Genomic DNA, 20,810 nt, shown 5'->3' on the forward strand with positions numbered 1-20,810 from the left:
CTACACCTTTACAAACCTCTCACCTGGAACAGACTACAACGTGTCTGTGTCATCTCTCTACCATGAGAGAAAAAGCCAAGCTGCAGTGATACTTGCTACAACGGGTAGGTTACGTGAATACTTGATTGTAAACATGAAAAAGTAAGAAGTTTTTGAATTACTTACACCCTTTAGTGTGGACCTGTGGTGTTGGATTTTTCAGAGAGCGGTTACTGGATCAAGAACTGGCCTTGAATTAAGAAATCATTTTCCATTGGGATAAAATATAGTTTTTAAATGTAAACCATTCAGAGTGAGGACAAAGTGGTCACATGAAGGTTTTGTGAACAATTTGATTTGAATATGTGGAAACGAGAGATAATTTGATGTCACGACATCGACCGATATGACCCAGTCCATGTTAACTCTTTGCTTACTCTAACTTTGACCTCAAACCTCAAGACCAGTAGACCTCAATATCTAATCTGTACATATATATCATGGTACATGTACTGAGTTTAGTTCAAATTCCATCGCTAATGGTATCACATTAACAGGAGTAAAAATGTGTCCCCTGGCACTTGACCTTTTAATGAAAAACCATCTATCATGGATGGATGTATTGATGGAGGTTGACACCCACTTCCACCAAGTTTGATTTAAATATCTTCAGCTGTTTTCAAGTCTCACATTTTTTTCCTGTTATAACTTCTGACCTTTCACATCTCACTGCCAAAATCTAATCAGTTTACCATCACATCAAAATAAACACGCGTTCCAAGTTTGGTGAAAACCCCATCACGGGTTCACAATGTAATGCGGTCACAAATTTTTCATCAAATGGCACCTCTGACATTTGACCTCTTGACCCCATTATCTCATATATTAATGTTTACATCACCACACAAACTTGTGCCAAGTTTCACTAAAATCCCTTCAGATGTTCTTTGGTTGTCATGAAAAAGAAAACCTGTCATGGACGGACTCATGCATGCACATTCAGATGGACGGACAGCCGGATGAACAACCCAAAAACATAACGCCTCCATTGACAAAAAATACCAAGGAATGTCTTGAAGAATTATCTGTGCAAGAGGTCATGCAAAAGGTGTTAGAAATGGCACTTTTGGATGTCAAGACCAGTTTCATAAAGTGGTTGTTGTGATGGTATTGAAAGTATTGCTCAAGGACAACAAAGACCACAACTACTTGTTAATGTGAACTCCTTCTTTTCCTTCTTTCTTTTTCCTTCACAGATCCATCGCCTCCTCTCCAACTCCGTGTTGCAAGGCAAAACTCAACAACTCTCTCCATCTCCTGGACAAGCCCTGAAGATACAAACAAAGATCATTATGAATATAAAGTGTTGTTGTCCAAGAACATGGAATTGGGAACAAATATAACAATAGGGCAAACAAACTACACCTTTACAAACCTCTCACCTGGAACAGACTACAAGGTGTCTGTGTCATCACTCCACCATGAGAGAAAAAGCCAAGCTGCAGTGATACTTGCTACAACGGGTAGGTTACGTGAATACTTGATTGTAAACATGAAAAAGTAAGAAGTTTTGAAATGACTTACACCCTTTAGTGTGGACCTGTGGTGTTGGATTTTTCAGAGAGCGGTTACTGGATCAAGAACTGGCCTTGAATGAAGAAATTATTTTCCATTGGAATAAAATATCGTTTTTAAATGTAAACCATTCAGAGTGAGGACAAAGTGGTCACATGAAGGTTTTGTGAGCAATTTGATTTGAATATGTGGAAACGAGAGATAATTTGATGTCACGACTTCGACCGATATGACCCAGTCCATGTTAACTCTTTGCTTACTCTAACTTTGACCTCAAACCTCAAGACCAGTAGACCTCAATATCTAATCTGTACATATATATCATGGTACAGGTACTGAGTTTAGTTCAAATTCCATCGCTTATGGTATCACATTAACAGGAGTTAAAATGTGTCCGCTGACACTTGAACTTTTAATGAAAAACCATCTATCATGGATGGATGTATTGATGGAGGTTGACACCCACTTCCACCAAGTTTGATTGAAATATCTTCAGCTGTTTTCAAGTATGACATTGTTTTCCTGTTATAACCTCTGACCTTTCACATCTCACTGCCAAAATCTAATCAGTTTACCATCACATCAAAATAAACACGCGTTCCAAGTTTGTGAAAACCCCATCACGGGTTCACAATGAAATGCGGTCACAAGTTTTTCATCAAATGGGACCTCTGACATTTGACCTCTTGACCCCATTATCTCATAAATTAATGTTTACATCACCACACAAACTTGTGCCAAGTTTCACTAAAATCCCTTCAGATGTTCTTTGGTTGTCATGAAAAAGAAAACCTGTCATGGACGGATTCATGCATGCACGTTCAGATGGATGGACAGACAGATGAACAACCCAAAAACATAACTCCTCCATTGACAAAAACTATCAAGGAATGTCTTGAAGAATTATCTGTGCAAGAGGTCATGCAAAAGGTGTTAGAAATGGCACTTTTGCATGTCAAGACCAGTTTCATAAAGTGGTTGTTGTGATGGTATTGAAAGTATTGCTCAAGGACAACAAAGACCACAACTACTTGTTAATGTGAACTCCTTCTTTTCCTTCTTTCTTTTTCCTTCACAGATCCATCGCCTCCTCTCCAACTCCGTGTTGCAAGGCAAAACTCAACAACTCTCTCCATCTCCTGGACAAGCCCTGAAGATACAAACAAAGATCATTATGAATATAAAGTGTTGTTGTCCAAGAACATGGAATTGGGAACAAATATAACAATAGGGCAAACAAACTACACCTTTACAAACCTCTCACCTGGAACAGACTACAAGGTGTCTGTGTCATCACTCCACCATGAGAGAAAAAGCCAAGCTGCAGTGATACTTGCTACAACGGGTAGGTTACGTGAATACTTGATTGTAAACATGAAAAAGTAAGAAGTTTTGAAATGACTTACACCCTTTAGTGTGGACCTGTGGTGTTGGATTTTTCAGAGAGCGGTTACTGGATCAAGAACTGGCCTTGAATTAAGAAATTATTTTCCATTGGAATAAAATATCGTTTTTAAATGTAAACCATTCAGAGTGAGGACAAAGTGGTCACATGAAGGTTTTGTGAGCAATTTGATTTGAATATGTGGAAACGAGAGATAATTTGATGTCACGACTTCGACCGATATGACCCAGTCCATGTTAACTCTTTGCTTACTCTAACTTTGACCTCAAACCTCAAGACCAGTAGACCTCAATATCTAATCTGTACATATATATCATGGTACAGGTACTGAGTTTAGTTCAAATTCCATCGCTTATGGTATCACATTAACAGGAGTTAAAATGTGTCCCCTGACACTTGAACTTTTAATGAAAAACCATCTATCATGGATGGATGTATTGATGGAGGTTGACACCCACTTCCACCAAGTTTGATTGAAATATCTTCAGCTGTTTTCAAGTATGACATTGTTTTCCTGTTATAACCTCTGACCTTTCACATCTCACTGCCAAAATCTAATCAGTTTACCATCACATCAAAATAAACACGCGTTCCAAGTTTGTGAAAACCCCATCACGGGTTCACAATGAAATGCGGTCACAAGTTTTTCATCAAATGGGACCTCTGACATTTGACCTCTTGACCCCATTATCTCATAAATTAATGTTTACATCACCACACAAACTTGTGCCAAGTTTCACTAAAATCCCTTCAGATGTTCTTTGGTTGTCATGAAAAAGAAAACCTGTCATGGACGGATTCATGCATGCACGTTCAGATGGACGGACAGACAGATGAACAACCCAAAAACATAACTCCTCCATTGACAAAAACTACCAAGGAATGTCTTGAAGAATTATCTGTGCAAGAGGTCATGCAAAAGGTGTTAGAAATGGCACTTTTGGATGTCAAGACCAGTTTCATAAAGTGGTTGTTGTGATGGTATTGAAAGTATTGCTCAAGGACAACAAAGACCACAACTACTTGTTAATGTGAACTCCTTCTTTTCCTTCTTTCTTTTTCCTTCACAGATCCATCGCCTCCTCTCCAACTCCGTGTTGCAAGGCAAAACTCAACAACTCTCTCCATCTCCTGGACAAGCCCTGAAGATACAAACAAAGATCATTATGAATATAAAGTGTTGTTGTCCAAGAACATGGAATTGGGAACAAATATAACAATAGGGCAAACAAACTACACCTTTACAAACCTCTCACCTGGAACAGACTACAACGTGTCTGTGTCATCTCTCTACCATGAGAGAAAAAGCCAAGCTGCAGTGATACTTGCTACAACGGGTAGGTTACGTGAATACTTGATTGTAAACATGAAAAAGTAATAAGTTTTTAAATGACTTACACCCTTTAGTGTGGACCTGTGGTGTTGGATTTTTCAGAGAGCGGTTACTGGATCAAGAACTGGCCTTGAATTAAGAAATTATTTTCCATTGGAATAAAATATCGTTTTTAAATGTAAACCATTCAGAGTGAGGACAAAGTGGTCACATGAAGGTTTTGTGAGCAATTTGATTTGAATATTTGGAAACGAGAGATAATTTGATGTCACAACTTCGACCGATATGACCCAGTCCATGTTAACTCTTTGCTTACTCTAACTTTGACCTCAAACCTCAAGACCAGTAGACCTCAATATCTAATCTGTACATATATATCATGGTACAGGTACTGAGTTTAGTTCAAATTCCATTGCTAATGGTATCACATTAACAGGAGTTAAAATGTGTCCCCTGACACTTGACCTTTTAATGAAAAACCATCTATCATGGATGGATGTATTGATGGAGGTTGACACCCACTTCCACCAAGTTTGATTGAAATATCTTCAGCTGTTTTCAAGTATGACATTGTTTTCCTGTTATAACCTCTGACCTTTCACATCTCACTGCCAAAATCTAATCAGTTTACCATCACATCAAAATAAACACGCGTTCCAAGTTTGATGAAAACCCCATCACGGGTTCACAATGAAATGCGGTCACAAATATTTCATCAAATGGGACCTCTGACATTTGACCTCTTGACCCCATTATCTCATAAATTAATGTTTACATCACCACACAAACTTTTGTGCCAAGTTTCACTAAAATCCCTTCAGTTGTTCTTTGGTTGTCATGAAAAAGAAAACCTGTCATGGACGGATTCATGCATGCACGTTCAGATGGACGGACAGACAGATGAACAACCCAAAAACATAACTCCTCCATTGACAAAAACTACCAAGGAATGTCTTGAAGAATTATCTGTGCAAGAGGTCATGCAAAAGGTGTTAGAAATGGCACTTTTGGATGTCAAGACCAGTTTCATAAAGTGGTTGTTGTGATGGTATTGAAAGTATTGCTCAAGGACAACAAAGACCACAACTACTTGTTAATGTGAACTCCTTCTTTTCCTTCTTTCTTTTTCCTTCACAGATCCATCGCCTCCTCTCCAACTCCGTGTTGCAAGGCAAAACTCAACAACTCTCTCCATCTCCTGGACAAGCCCTGAAGATACAAACAAAGATCATTATGAATATAAAGTGTTGTTGTCCAAGAACATGGAATTGGGAACAAATATAACAATAGGGCAAACAAACTACACCTTTACAAACCTCTCACCTGGAACAGACTACAACGTGTCTGTGTCATCTCTCTACCATGAGAGAAAAAGCCAAGCTGCAGTGATACTTGCTACAACGGGTAGGTTACGTGAATACTTGATTGTAAACATGAAAAAGTAAGAAGTTTTAAAATTACTTCCACCCTTTAGTGTGGACCTGTGGTGTTGGATTTTTCAGAGAGCGGTTACTGGATCAAGAACTGGCCTTGAATTAAGAAATCATTTTCCATTGGGATAAAATATAGTTTTTAAATGTAAACCATTCAGAGTGAGGACAAAGTGGTCACATGAAGGTTTTGTGAAGAATTTGATTTGAATATGTGGAAACGAGAGATAATTTGATGTCACGACATCGACCGATATGACCCAGTCCATGTTAACTCTTTGCTTACTCTAACTTTGACCTCAAACCTCAAGACCAGTCGACGTCAATATCTAATCTGTACATATATATCATGGTACATGTACTGAGTTTAGTTCAAATTCCATCGCTAATGGTATCACATTAACAGGAGTAAAAATGTGTCCCCTGGCACTTGACCTTTTAATGAAAAACCATCTATCATGGATGGATGTATTGATGGAGGTTGACACCCACTTCCACCAAGTTTGATTTCAATATCTTCAGCTGTTTTCAAGTCTCACATTTTTTTCCTGTTATAACTTCTGACCTTTCCATCTCACTGCCAAAATCTAATCAGTTTACCATCACATCAAAATAAACACGCGTTCCAAGTTTGGTGAAAACCCCATCACGGGTTCACAATGTAATGCGGTCACAAATTTTTCATCAAATGGCACCTCTCACATTTGACCTCTTGACCCCATTATCTCATATTAATGTTTACATCACCACACAAACTTGTGCCAAGTTTCACTAAAATCCCTTCAGATGTTCTTTGGTTGTCACGAAAAAGAAAACCTATCATGGACGGACTCATGCATGCATGTTCAGATGGATGGACAGCCGGATGAACAACCCAAAAACATAACGCCTCCATTGACAAAAAATACCAAGGAATGTCTTGAAGAATTATCTGTGCAAGAGGTCATGCAAAAGGTGTTAGAAATGGCACTTTTGGATGTCAAGACCAGTTTCATAAAGTGGTTGTTGTGATGGTATTGAAAGTATTGCTCAAGGACAACAAAGACCACAACTACTTGTTAATGTGAACTCCTTTTCCTTCTTTCTTTTTCCTTCACAGATCCATCGCCTCCTCTCCAACTCCGTGTTGCAATGCAAAACTCAACTACTCTCTCCATCTCCTGGACAAGCCCTGAAGATACAAACAAAGACCATTATGAATATAAAGTGTTGTTGTCCAAGAACATGGAATTGGGAACAAATATAACAATAGGGCAAACAAACTACACCTTTACAATCCTCTCACCTGGAACAGACTACAACGTGTCTGTGTCATCACTCTACCATGAGAGAAAAAGCCAAGCTGCAGTGATACTTGCTACAACGGGTAGGTTACGTGAATACTTGATTGTAAACATGAAAAAGTAAGAAGTTTTTAAATGACTTACACCCTTTAGTGTGGACCTGTGGTGTTGGATTTTTCAGAGAGCGGTTACTGGATCAAGAACTGGCCTTGAATTAAGAAATTATTTTCCATTGGAATAAAATATCGTTTTTAAATGTAAACCATTCAGAGTGAGGACAAAGTGGTCACATGAAGGTTTTGTGAGCAATTTGATTTGAATATTTGGAAACGAGAGATAATTTGATGTCACGACTTCGACCGATATGACCCAGTCCATGTTAACTCTTTGCTTACTCTAACTTTGACCTCAAACCTCAAGACCAGTAGACCTCAATATCTAATCTGTACATATATATCATGGTACAGGTACTGAGTTTAGTTCAAATTCCATTGCTAATGGTATCACATTAACAGGAGTTAAAATGTGTCCCCTGACACTTGACCTTTTAATGAAAAACCATCTATCATGGATGGATGTATTGATGGAGGTTGACACCCACTTCCACCAAGTTTGATTGAAATATCTTCAGCTGTTTTCAAGTATGACATTGTTTTCCTGTTATAACCTCTGACCTTTCACATCTCACTGCCAAAATCTAATCAGTTTACCATCACATCAAAATAAACACGCGTTCCAAGTTTGATGAAAACCCCATCACGGGTTCACAATGAAATGCGGTCACAAATATTTCATCAAATGGGACCTCTGACATTTGACCTCTTGACCCCATTATCTCATAAATTAATGTTTACATCACCACACAAACTTTTGTGCCAAGTTTCACTAAAATCCCTTCAGATGTTCTTTGGTTGTCATGAAAAAGAAAACCTGTCATGGACGGATTCATGCATGCACGTTCAGATGGACGGACAGACAGATGAACAACCCAAAAACATAACTCCTCCATTGACAAAAACTACCAAGGAATGTCTTGAAGAATTATCTGTGCAAGAGGTCATGCAAAAGGTGTTAGAAATGGCACTTTTGGATGTCAAGACCAGTTTCATAAAGTGGTTGTTGTGATGGTATTGAAAGTATTGCTCAAGGACAACAAAGACCACAACTACTTGTTAATGTGAACTCCTTCTTTTCCTTCTTTCTTTTTCCTTCACAGATCCATCGCCTCCTCTCCAACTCCGTGTTGCAAGGCAAAACTCAACAACTCTCTCCATCTCCTGGACAAGCCCTGAAGATACAAACAAAGATCATTATGAATATAAAGTGTTGTTGTCCAAGAACATGGAATTGGGAACAAATATAACAATAGGGCAAACAAACTACACCTTTACAAACCTCTCACCTGGAACAGACTACAACGTGTCTGTGTCATCACTCTACCATGAGAGAAAAAGCCAAGCTGCAGTGATACTTGCTACAACGGGTAGGTTACGTGAATACTTGATTGTAAACATGAAAAAGTAAGAAGTTTTAAAATTACTTCCACCCTTTAGTGTGGACCTGTGGTGTTGGATTTTTCAGAGAGCGGTTACTGGATCAAGAACTGGCCTTGAATTAAGAAATCATTTTCCATTGGGATAAAATATAGTTTTTAAATGTAAACCATTCAGAGTGAGGACAAAGTGGTCACATGAAGGTTTTGTGAACAATTTGATTTGAATATGTGGAAACGAGAGATAATTTGATGTCACGACATCGACCGATATGCCTCCGTCCACATTAACTCTTTGCTTACTCTAACTTTGACCTCAAACCTCAAGACCAGTCGACGTCAATATCTAATCTGTACATATATATCATGGTACATGTACTGAGTTTAGTTCAAATTCCATCGCTAATGGTATCACATTAACAGGAGTAAAAATGTGTCCCCTGGCACTTGACCTTTTAATGAAAAACCATCTATCATGGATGGATGTATTGATGGAGGTTGACACCCACTTCCACCAAGTTTGATTTAAATATCTTCAGCTGTTTTCAAGTCTCACATTTTTTTCCTGTTATAATTTCTGACCTTTCACATCTCACTGCCAAAATCTAATCAGTTTACCATCACATCAAAATAAACACGCGTTCCAAGTTTGGTGAAAACCCCATCACGGGTTCACAATGTAATGCGGTCACAAATTTTTCATCAAATGGCACCTCTCACATTTGACCTCTTGACCCCATTATCTCATATTAATGTTTATATCACCACACAAACTTGTGCCAAGTTTCACTAAAATCCCTTCAGATGTTCTTTGGTTGTCACGAAAAAGAAAACCTGTCATGGACGGACTCATGCATGCATGTTCAGATGGACGGACAGCCGGATGAACAACCCAAAAACATAACGCCTCCGTTGACAAAAAATACCAAGGAATGTCTTGAAGAATTATCTGTGCAAGAGGTCATGCAAAAGGTGTTAGAAATGGCACTTTTGGATGTCAAGACCAGTTTCATAAAGTGGTTGTTGTGATGGTATTGAAAGTATTGCTCAACAACAACAAAGACCACAACTACTTGTTAATGTGAACTCCTTCTTTTCCTTCTTTCTTTTTCCTTCACAGATCCATCGCCTCCTCTCCAACTCCGTGTTGCAAGGCAAAACTCAACAACTCTCTCCATCTCCTGGACAAGCCCTGAAGATACAAACAAAGATCATTATGAATATAAAGTGTTGTTGTCCAAGAACATGGAATTGGGAACAAATATAACAATAGGGCAAACAAACTACACCTTTACAAACCTCTCACCTGGAACAGACTACAACGTGTCTGTGTCATCACTCTACCATGAGAGAAAAAGCCAAGCTGCAGTGATACTTGCTACAACGGGTAGGTTACGTGAATACTTGATTGTAAACATGAAAAAGTAAGAAGTTTTGAAATGACTTACACCCTTTAGTGTGGACCTGTGGTGTTGGATTTTTCAGAGAGCGGTTACTGGATCAAGAACTGGCCTTGAATTAAGAAATCATTTTCCATTAGGATAAAATATAGTTTTTAAATGTAAACCATTCAGAGTGAGGACAAAGTGGTCACATGAAGGTTTTGTGAGCAATTTGATTTGAATATGTGGAAACGAGAGATAATTTGATGTCACGACTTCGACCGATATGACCCAGTCCATGTTAACTCTTTGCTTACTCGAACTTTGACCTCAAACCTCAAGACCAGTAGACCTCAATATCTAATCTGTACATATATATCATGGTACATGTACTGAGTTTAGTTCAAATTCCATCGCTAATGGTATCACATTAACAGGAGTTAAAATGTGTCCCCTGGCACTTGACCTTTTAATGAAAAACCATCTATCATGGATGGATGTATTGATGGAGGTTGACACCCACTTCCACCAAGTTTGATTGAAATATCTTCAGCTGTTTTCAAGTCTCACATGTTTTTCCTGTTATAACTTCTGACCTTTCACATCTCACTGCCAAAATCTAAACAGTTTACCATCACATCAAAATAAACACGCGTTCCAAGTTTGATGAAAACCCCATCACGGGTTCACAATGTAATGCGGTCACAAATTTTTCATCAAATGGCACCTCTCACATTTGACCTCTTGACCCCATTATCTCATATTAATGTTTACATCACCACACAAACTTGTGCCAAGTTTCACTAAAATCCCTTCAGATGTTCTTTGGTGGTCACGAAAAAGAAAACCTGTCATGGACGGACTCATGCATGCATGTTCAGATGGACGGACAGCCGGATGAACAACCCAAAAACATAACGCCTCCGTTGACAAAAAATACCAAGGAATGTCTTGAAGAATTATCTGTGCAAGAGGTCATGCAAAAGGTGTTAGAAATGGCACTTTTGGATGTCAAGACCAGTTTCATAAAGTGGTTGTTGTGATGGTATTGAAAGTATTGCTCAAGGACAACAAAGACCACAACTACTTGTTAATGTGAACTCCTTTTCCTTCTTTCTTTTTCCTTCACAGATCCATCGCCTCCTCTCCAACTCCGTGTTGCAATGCAAAACTCAACAACTCTCTCCATCTCCTGGACAAGCCCTGAAGATACAAACAAAGACCATTATGAATATAAAGTGTTGTTGTCCAAGAACATGGAATTGGGAACAAATATAACAATAGGGCAAACAAACTACACCTTTACAAACCTCTCACCTGGAACAGACTACAAGGTGTCTGTGTCATCACTCTACCATGAGAGAAAAAGCCAAGCTGCAGTGATACTTGCTACAACGGGTAGGTTACGTGAATACTTGATTGTAAACATGAAAAAGTAAGAAGTTTTGAAATGACTTACACCCTTTAGTGTGGACGTGTGGTGTTGGATTTTTCAGAGAGCAGTTACTGGATCAAGAACTGGCCTTGAATTAAGAAATCATTTTCCATTGGAATAAAATATCGTTTTTAAATATAAACCATTCAGAGTGAGGACAAAGTGGTCACATGAAGGTTTTGTGAGCAATTTGATTTGAATATGTGGAAACGAGAGATAATTTGATGTCACGACTTCGACCGATATGACCCAGTCCATGTTTACTCTTTGATTACTCTAACTTTGACCTCAAACCTCAAGACCAGTAGACCTCAATATCTAATCTGTACATATATATATCATGGTACAGGTACTGAGTTTAGTTCAAATTCCATCGCTAATGGTATCACATTAACAGGAGTTAAAATGTGTCCCCTGGCACTTGACCTTTTAATGAAAAACCATCTATTATGGATGGATGTATTGATGGAGGTTGACACCCACTTCCACCAAGTTTGATTTAAATATCTTCAGCTGTTTTCAATTATCACATTTTTTTCCTGTTATAACTTCTGACCTTTCACATCTCACTGCCAAAATCTAAACAGTTTACCATCACATCAAAATAAACACGCGTTCCAAGTTTGGTGAAAACCCCATCACGGGTTCACAATGTAATGCGGTCACAAATTTTTAATCAAATGGGACCTCTGACATTTGACCTCTTGACTCCATTATCTCATAAATTAATGTTTACATCACCGCACAAACTTGTGCCAAGTTTCACTAAAATCCCTTCAGATGTTCTTTGGTTGTCACGAAAAAGAAAACCTGTCATGGACGGACTCATTCATGCACGTTCAGATGGACGGACAGCCGGATGAACAACCCAAAAACATAACTCCTCCATTGACAAAAACTACCAAGGAATGTCTTGAAGAATTATCTGTGCAAGAGGTCATGCAAAAGGTGTTAGAAATGGCACTTTTGGATGTCAAGACCAGTTTCATAAAGTGGTTGTTGTGATGGTATTGAAAGTATTGCTCAAGGACAACAACGACCACAACTACTTGTTAATGTGAACTCCTTTTCCTTCTTTCTTTTTCCTTCACAGATCCATCGCCTCCTCTCCAACTCCGTGTTGCAATGCAAAACTCAACAACTCTCTCCATCTCCTGGACAAGCCCTGAAGATACAAACAAAGACCATTATGAATATAAAGTGTTGTTGTCCAAGAACATGGAATTGGGAACAAATATAACAATAGGGCAAACAAACTATACCTTTACAAACCTCTCACCTGGAACAGACTACAAGGTGTCTGTGTCATCACTCTACCATGAGAGAAAAAGCCAAGCTGCAGTGATACTTGCTACAACGGGTAGGTTACGTGAATACTTGATTGTAAACATGAAAAAGTAAGAAGTTTTGAAATGACTTACACCCTTTAGTGTGGACGTGTGGTGTTGGATTTTTCAGAGAGCGGTTACTGGATCAAGAACTGGCCTTGAATTAAGAAATCATTTTCCATTGGAATAAAATATCGTTTTTAAATGTAAACCATTCAGAGTGAGGACAAAGTGGTCACATGAAGGTTTTGTGAGCAATTTGATTTGAATATGTGGAAACGAGAGATAATTTGATGTCACGACTTCGACCGATATGACCCAGTCCATGTTAACTCTTTGATTACTCTAACTTTGACCTCAAACCTCAAGACCAGTCGACCTCAATATCTAATCTGTACATATATATCATGGTACATGTACTGAGTTTAGTTCAAATTCCATCGCTAATGGTATCACATTAACAGGAGTAAAAATGTGTCCCCTGGCACTTGACCTTTTAATGAAAAACCATCTATCATGGATGGATGTATTGATGGAGGTTGACACCCACTTCCACCAAGTTTGATTTAAATATCTTCAGCTGTTTTCAAGTCTCACATTTTTTTCCTGTTATAATTTCTGACCTTTCACATCTCACTGCGAAAATCTAATCAGTTTACCATCACATCAAAATAAACACGCGTTCCAAGTTTGGTGAAAACCCCATCACGGGTTCACAATGTAATGCGGTCACAAATTTTTCATCAAATGGCACCTCTCACATTTGAGCTCTTGACCCCATTATCTCATATTAATGTTTACATCACCACACAAACTTGTGCCAAGTTTCACTAAAATCCCTTCAGATGTTCTTTGGTTGTCACGAAAAAGAAAACCTGTCATGGACGGACTCATGCATGCATGTTCAGATGGACGGACAGCCGGATGAACAACCCAAAAACATAACGCCTCCGTTGACAAAAAATACCAAGGAATGTCTTGAAGAATTATCTGTGCAAGAGGTCATGCAAAAGGTGTTAGAAATGGCACTTTTGGATGTCAAGACCAGTTTCATAAAGTGGTTGTTGTGATGGTATTGAAAGTATTGCTCAAGGACAACAAAGACCACAACTACTTGTTAATGTGAACTCCTTTTCCTTCTTTCTTTTTCCTTCACAGATCCATCGCCTCCTCTCCAACTCCGTGTTGCAATGCAAAACTCAACAACTCTCTCCATCTCCTGGACAAGCCCTGAAGATACAAACAAAGACCATTATGAATATAAAGTGTTGTTGTCCAAGAACATGGAATTGGGAACAAATATAACAATAGGGCAAACAAACTACACCTTTACAAACCTCTCACCTGGAACAGACTACAAGGTGTCTGTGTCATCACTCTACCATGAGAGAAAAAGCCAAGCTGCAGTGATACTTGCTACAACGGGTAGGTTACGTGAATACCTGATTGTAAACATGAAAAAGTAAGAAGTTTTGAAATGACTTACACCCATTAGTGTGGACGTGTGGTGTTGGATTTTTCAGAGAGCAGTTACTGGATCAAGAACTGGCCTTGAATTAAGAAATCATTTTCCATTGGAATAAAATATCGTTTTTAAATATAAACCATTCAGAGTGAGGACAAAGTGGTCACATGAAGGTTTTGTGAGCAATTTGATTTGAATATGTGGAAACGAGAGATAATTTGATGTCACGACTTCGACCGATATGACCCAGTCCATGTTAACTCTTTGATTACTCTAACTTTGACCTCAAACCTCAAGACCAGTAGACCTCAATATCTAATCTGTACATATATATATCATGGTACAGGTACTGAGTTTAGTTCAAATTCCATCGCTAATGGTATCACATTAACAGGAGTTAAAATGTGTCCCCTGGCACTTGACCTTTTAATGAAAAACCATCTATTATGGATGGATGTATTGATGGAGGTTGACACCCACTTCCACCAAGTTTGATTTAAATATCTTCAGCTGTTTTCAAGTATCACATTTTTTTCCTGTTATAACTTCTGACCTTTCACATCTCACTGCCAAAATCTAAACAGTTTACCATCACATCAAAATAAACACGCGTTCCAAGTTTGGTGAAAACCCCATCACGGGTTCACAATGTAATGCGGTCACAAATTTTTAATCAAATGGGACCTCTGACATTTGACCTCTTGACTCCATTATCTCATAAATTAATGTTTACATCACCGCACAAACTTGTGCCAAGTTTCACTAAAATCCCTTCAGATGTTCTTTGGTTGTCACGAAAAAGAAAACCTGTCATGGACGGACTCATGCATGCACGTTCAGATGGACGGACAGCCGGATGAACAACCCAAAAACATAACTCCTCCATTGACAAAAACTACCAAGGAATGTCTTGAAGAATTATCTGTGCAAGAGGTCATGCAAAAGGTGTTAGAAATGGCACTTTTGGATGTCAAGACCAGTTTCATAAAGTGGTTGTTGTGATGGTATTGAAAGTATTGCTCAAGGACAACAACGACCACAACTACTTGTTAATGTGAACTCCTTTTCCTTCTTTCTTTTTCCTTCACAGATCCATCGCCTCCTCTCCAACTCCGTGTTGCAATGCAAAACTCAACAACTCTCTCCATCTCCTGGACAAGCCCTGAAGATACAAACAAAGACCATTATGAATATAAAGTGTTGTTGTCCAAGAACATGGAATTGGGAACAAATATAACAATAGGGCAAACAAACTATACCTTTACAAACCTCTCACCTGGAACAGACTACAAGGTGTCTGTGTCATCACTCTACCATGAGAGAAAAAGCCAAGCTGCAGTGATACTTGCTACAACGGGTAGGTTACGTGAATACTTGATTGTAAACATGAAAAAGTAAGAAGTTTTGAAATGACTTACACCCTTTAGTGTGGACGTGTGGTGTTGGATTTTTCAGAGAGCGGTTACTGGATCAAGAACTGGCCTTGAATTAAGAAATCATTTTCCATTGGAATAAAATATCGTTTTTAAATGTAAACCATTCAGAGTGAGGACAAAGTGGTCACATGAAGGTTTTGTGGGCAATTTGATTTGAATATGTGGAAACGAGAGATAATTTGATGTCACGACTTCGACCGATATGACCCAGTCCATGTTAACTCTTTGATTACTCTAACTTTGACCTCAAACCTCAAGACCAGTCGACCTCAATATCTAATCTGTACATATATATCATGGTACATGTACTGAGTTTAGTTCAAATTCCATCGCTAATGGTATCACATTAACAGGAGTTAAAATGTGTCCCCTGGCACTTGACCTTTTAATGAAAAACCATCTATCATGGATGGATGTATTGATGGAGGTTGACACCCACTTCCACCAAGTTTGATTTAAATATCTTCAGCTGTTTTCAAGTCTCACATTTTTTTCCTGTTATAATTTCTGACCTTTCACATCTCACTGCGAAAATCTAATCAGTTTACCATCACATCAAAATAAACGCGCGTTCCAAGTTTGGTGAAAACCCCATCACGGGTTCACAATGTAATGCGGTCACAAATTTTTCATCAAATGGCACCTCTCACATTTGAGCTCTTGACCCCATTATCTCATATTAATGTTTACATCACCACACAAACTTGTGCCAAGTTTCACTAAAATCCCTTCAGATGTTCTTTGGTTGTCACGAAAAAGAAAACCTGTCATGGACGGACTCATGCATGCATGTTCAGATGGACGGACAGCCGGATGAACAACCCAAAAACATAACGCCTCCGTTGACAAAAAATACCAAGGAATGTCTTGAAGAATTATCTGTGCAAGAGGTCATGCAAAAGGTGTTAGAAATGGCACTTTTGGATGTCAAGACCAGTTTCATAAAGTGGTTGTTGTGATGGTATTGAAAGTATTGCTCAAGGACAACAAAGACCACAACTACTTGTTAATGTGAACTCCTTTTCCTTCTTTCTTTTTCCTTCACAGATCCATCGCCTCCTCTCCAACTCCGTGTTGCAATGCAAAACTCAACAACTCTCTCCATCTCCTGGACAAGCCCTGAAGATACAAACAAAGACCATTATGAATATAAAGTGTTGTTGTCCAAGAACATGGAATTGGGAACAAATATAACAATAGGGCAAACAAACTACACCTTTACAAACCTCTCACCTGGAACAGACTACAAGGTGTCTGTGTCATCACTCTACCATGAGAGAAAAAGCCAAGCTGCAGTGATACTTGCTACAACGGGTAGGTTACGTGAATACCTGATTGTAAACATGAAAAAGTAAGAAGTTTTGAAATGACTTACACCCATTAGTGTGGACGTGTGGTGTTGGATTTTTCAGAGAGCAGTTACTGGATCAAGAACTGGCCTTGAATTAAGAAATCATTTTCCATTGGAATAAAATATCGTTTTTAAATATAAACCATTCAGAGTGAGGACAAAGTGGTCACATGAAGGTTTTGTGAGCAATTTGATTTGAATATGTGGAAACGAGAGATAATTTGATGTCACGACTTCGACCGATATGACCCAGTCCATGTTAACTCTTTGATTACTCTAACTTTGACCTCAAACCTCAAGACCAGTAGACCTCAATATCTAATCTGTACATATATATCATGGTACATGTACTGAGTTTAGTTCAAATTCCATCGCTAATGGTATCACATTAACAGGAGTTAAAATGTGTCCCCTGACACTTGACCTTTTAATGAAAAACCATCTATCATGGATGGATGTATTGATGGAGGTTGACACCCGCTTCCACCAAGTTTGATTGAAATATCTTCAGCTGTTTTCAAGTATGACATTGTTTTCCTGTTATAACTTCTGACCTTTCACATCTCACTGCCAAAATCTAAACAGTTTACCATCACATCAAAATAAACACGCGTTCCAAGTTTGATGAAAACCCCATCACGGGTTCACAATGTAATGCGGTCACAAATTTTTCATCAAATGGCACCTCTCACATTTGACCTCTTGACCCCATTATCTCATATTAATGTTTACATCACCACACAAACTTGTGCCAAGTTTCACTAAAATCCCTTCAGATGTTCTTTGGTTGTCATGAAAAAGAAAACCTGTCATGGACGGATTCATGCATGCACGTTCAGATGGACGGACAGACGGATGAACAACCCAAAAACATAACTCCTCCATTGACAAAAACTACCAAGGAATGTCTTGAAGAATTATCTGTGCAAGAGGTCATGCAAAAGGTGTTAGAAATGGCACTTTTGGATGTCAAGACCAGTTTCATAAAGTGGTTGTTGTGATGGTATTGAAAGTATTGCTCAAGGACAACAAAGACCACAACTACTTGTTAATGTGAACTCCTTCTTTTCCTTCTTTCTTTTTCCTTCACAGATCCATCGCCTCCTCTCCAACTCCGTGTTGCAATGCAAAACTCAACAACTCTCTCCATCTCCTGGACAAGCCCTGAAGATACAAACAAAGACCATTATGAATATAAAGTGTTGTTGTCCAAGAACATGGAATTGGGAACAAATATAACAATAGGGCAAACAAACTACACCTTTACAAACCTCTCACCTGGAACAGACGACAAGGTGTCTGTGTCATCACTCTACCATGAGAGAAAAAGCCAAGCTGCAGTGATACTTGCTACAACGGGTAGGTTACGTGAATACTTGATTGTAAACATGAAAAAGTAAGAAGTTTTTAAATGACTTACACCCTTTAGTGTGGACGTGTGGTGTTGGATTTTTCAGAGAGCGGTTACTGGATCAAGAACTGGCCTTGAATTAAGAAATCATTTTCCATTGGAATAAAATATCGTTTTTAAATGTAAACCATTCAGAGTGAGGACAAAGTGGTCACATGAAGGTTTTGTGAGCAATTTGATTTGAATATGTGGAAACGAGAGATAATTTGATGTCACGACTTCGACTGATATGACCCAGTCCATGTTAACTCTTTGATTACTCTAACTTTGACCTCAAACCTCAAGACCAGTCGACGTCAATATCTAATCTGTACATATATATCATGGTACAGGTACTGAGTTTAGTTCAAATTCCATCGCTAATGGTATCACATTAACAGGAGTTAAAATGTGTCCCCTGACACTTGACCTTTTAATGAAAAACCATCTATCATGGATGGATGTATTGATGGAGGTTGACACCCGCTTCCACCAAGTTTGATTGAAATATCTTCAGCTGTTTTCAAGTATGACATTGTTTTCCTGTTATAACTTCTGACCTTTCACATCTCACTGCCAAAATCTAAACAGTTTACCATCACATCAAAATAAACACGCGTTCCAAGTTTGATGAAAACCCCATCACGGGTTCACAATGTAATGCGGTCACAAATTTTTCATCAAATGGCACCTCTCACATTTGACCTCTTGACCCCATTATCTCATATTAATGTTTACATCACCACACAAACTTGTGCCAAGTTTCACTAAAATCCCTTCAGATGTTCTTTGGTTGTCACGAAAAAGAAAACCTGTCATGGACGGATTCATGCATGCATGTTCAGATGGACGGACAGACGGATGAACAACCCAAAAACATAACTCCTCCATTGACAAAAACTACCAAGGAATGTCTTGAAGAATTATCTGTGCAAGAGGTCATGCAAAAGGTGTTAGAAATGGCACTTTTGGATGTCAAGACCAGTTTCATAAAGTGGTTGTTGTGATGGTATTGAAAGTATTGCTCAAGGACAACAAAGACCACAACTACTTGTTAATGTGAACTCCTTCTTTTCCTTCTTTCTTTTTCCTTCACAGATTCATCGCCTCCTCTCCAACTCCGTGTTGCAATGCAAAACTCAACAACTCTCTCCATCTCCTGGACAAGCCCTGAAGATACAAACAAAGACCATTATGAATATAAAGTGTTGTTGTCCAAGAACATGGAATTGGGAACAAATATAACAATAGGGCAAACAAACTACACCTTTACAAACCTCTCACCTGGAACAGACTACAAGGTGTCTGTGTCATCACTCTACCATGAGAGAAAAAGCCAAGCTGCAGTGATACTTGTTACAACGGGTAGGTTACGTGAATACTTGATTGTAAACATGAAAAAGTAAGAAGTTTTGAAATGACTTACACCCTTTAGTGTGGACCTGTGGTGTTGGATTTTTCAGAGAGCGGTTACTGGATCAAGAACTGGCCTTGAATTAAGAAATCATTTTCCATTGGAATAAAATATCGTTTTTAAATGTAAACCATTCAGAGTGAGGACAAAGTGGTCACATGAAGGTTTTGTGAGCAATTTGATTTGAATATGTGGAAACGAGAGATAATTTGATGTCACGACTTCGACCGATATGACCCAGTCCATGTTAACTCTTTGATTACTCTAACTTTGACCTCAAACCTCAAGACCAGTAGACCTCAATATCTAATCTGTACATATATATCATGGTACATGTACTGAGTTTAGTTCAAATTCCATCGCTAATGGTATCACATTAACAGGAGTTAAAATGTGTCCCCTGGCACTTGACCTTTTAATGAAAAACCATCTATCATGGATGGATGTATTGATGGAGGTTGACACCCGCTTCCACCAAGTTTGATTGAAATATCTTCAGCTGTTTTCAAGTATGACATTGTTTTCCTGTTATAACTTCTGACCTTTCACATCTCACTGCCAAAATCTAAACAGTTTACCATCACATCAAAATAAACACGCGTTCCAAGTTTGATGAAAACCCCATCACGGGTTCACAATGTAATGCGGTCACAAATTTTTCATCAAATGGCACCTCTCACATTTGACCTCTTGACCCCATTATCTCATATTAATGTTTACATCACCACACAAACTTGTGCCAAGTTTCACTAAAATCCCTTCAGATGTTCTTTGGTTGTCATGAAAAAGAAAACCTGTCATGGACGGATTCATGCATGCACGTTCAGATGGACGGACAGACGGATGAACAACCCAAAAACATAACTCCTCCATTGACAAAAACTACCAAGGAATGTCTTGAAGAATTATCTGTGCAAGAGGTCATGCAAAAGGTGTTAGAAATGGCACTTTTGGATGTCAAGACCAGTTTCATAAAGTGGTTGTTGTGATGGTATTGAAAGTATTGCTCAAGGACAACAAAGACCACAACTACTTGTTAATGTGAACTCCTTCTTTTCCTTCTTTCTTTTTCCTTCACAGATCCATCGCCTCCTCTCCAACTCCGTGTTGCA

At 38.6% G+C, this 20,810-nt stretch overlaps 1 protein-coding gene across 1 annotated transcript; it reads left to right on the top strand.

The window, feature by feature from the left end:
* Positions 1–10: 10 nt before the first annotated feature.
* LOC147007325 (fibronectin-like) lies at positions 11–19,779 on the top strand (the record flags this gene model as incomplete). Its single annotated transcript, XM_085867350.1, has 16 exons — positions 11–104; positions 1,236–1,502; positions 2,633–2,899; positions 4,030–4,296; positions 5,430–5,696; positions 6,822–7,088; positions 8,222–8,488; positions 9,618–9,884; positions 11,011–11,277; positions 12,408–12,674; positions 13,801–14,067; positions 15,198–15,464; positions 16,591–16,857; positions 17,987–18,253; positions 19,383–19,649; positions 19,748–19,779. Coding segments are annotated over 16 exons (3,864 nt in total), but the record flags the coding sequence as incomplete, so codon positions are not given.
* Positions 19,780–20,810: the final 1,031 nt, after the last annotated feature.

Source organism: Eptatretus burgeri, unplaced genomic scaffold (assembly GCF_056783735.1).
Source record: "Eptatretus burgeri isolate ZD-2024b unplaced genomic scaffold, Ebu_testis_v1 Ebu_testis_scaffold_307, whole genome shotgun sequence".
Lineage (NCBI taxonomy): Eukaryota > Metazoa > Chordata > Myxini > Myxiniformes > Myxinidae > Eptatretus > Eptatretus burgeri.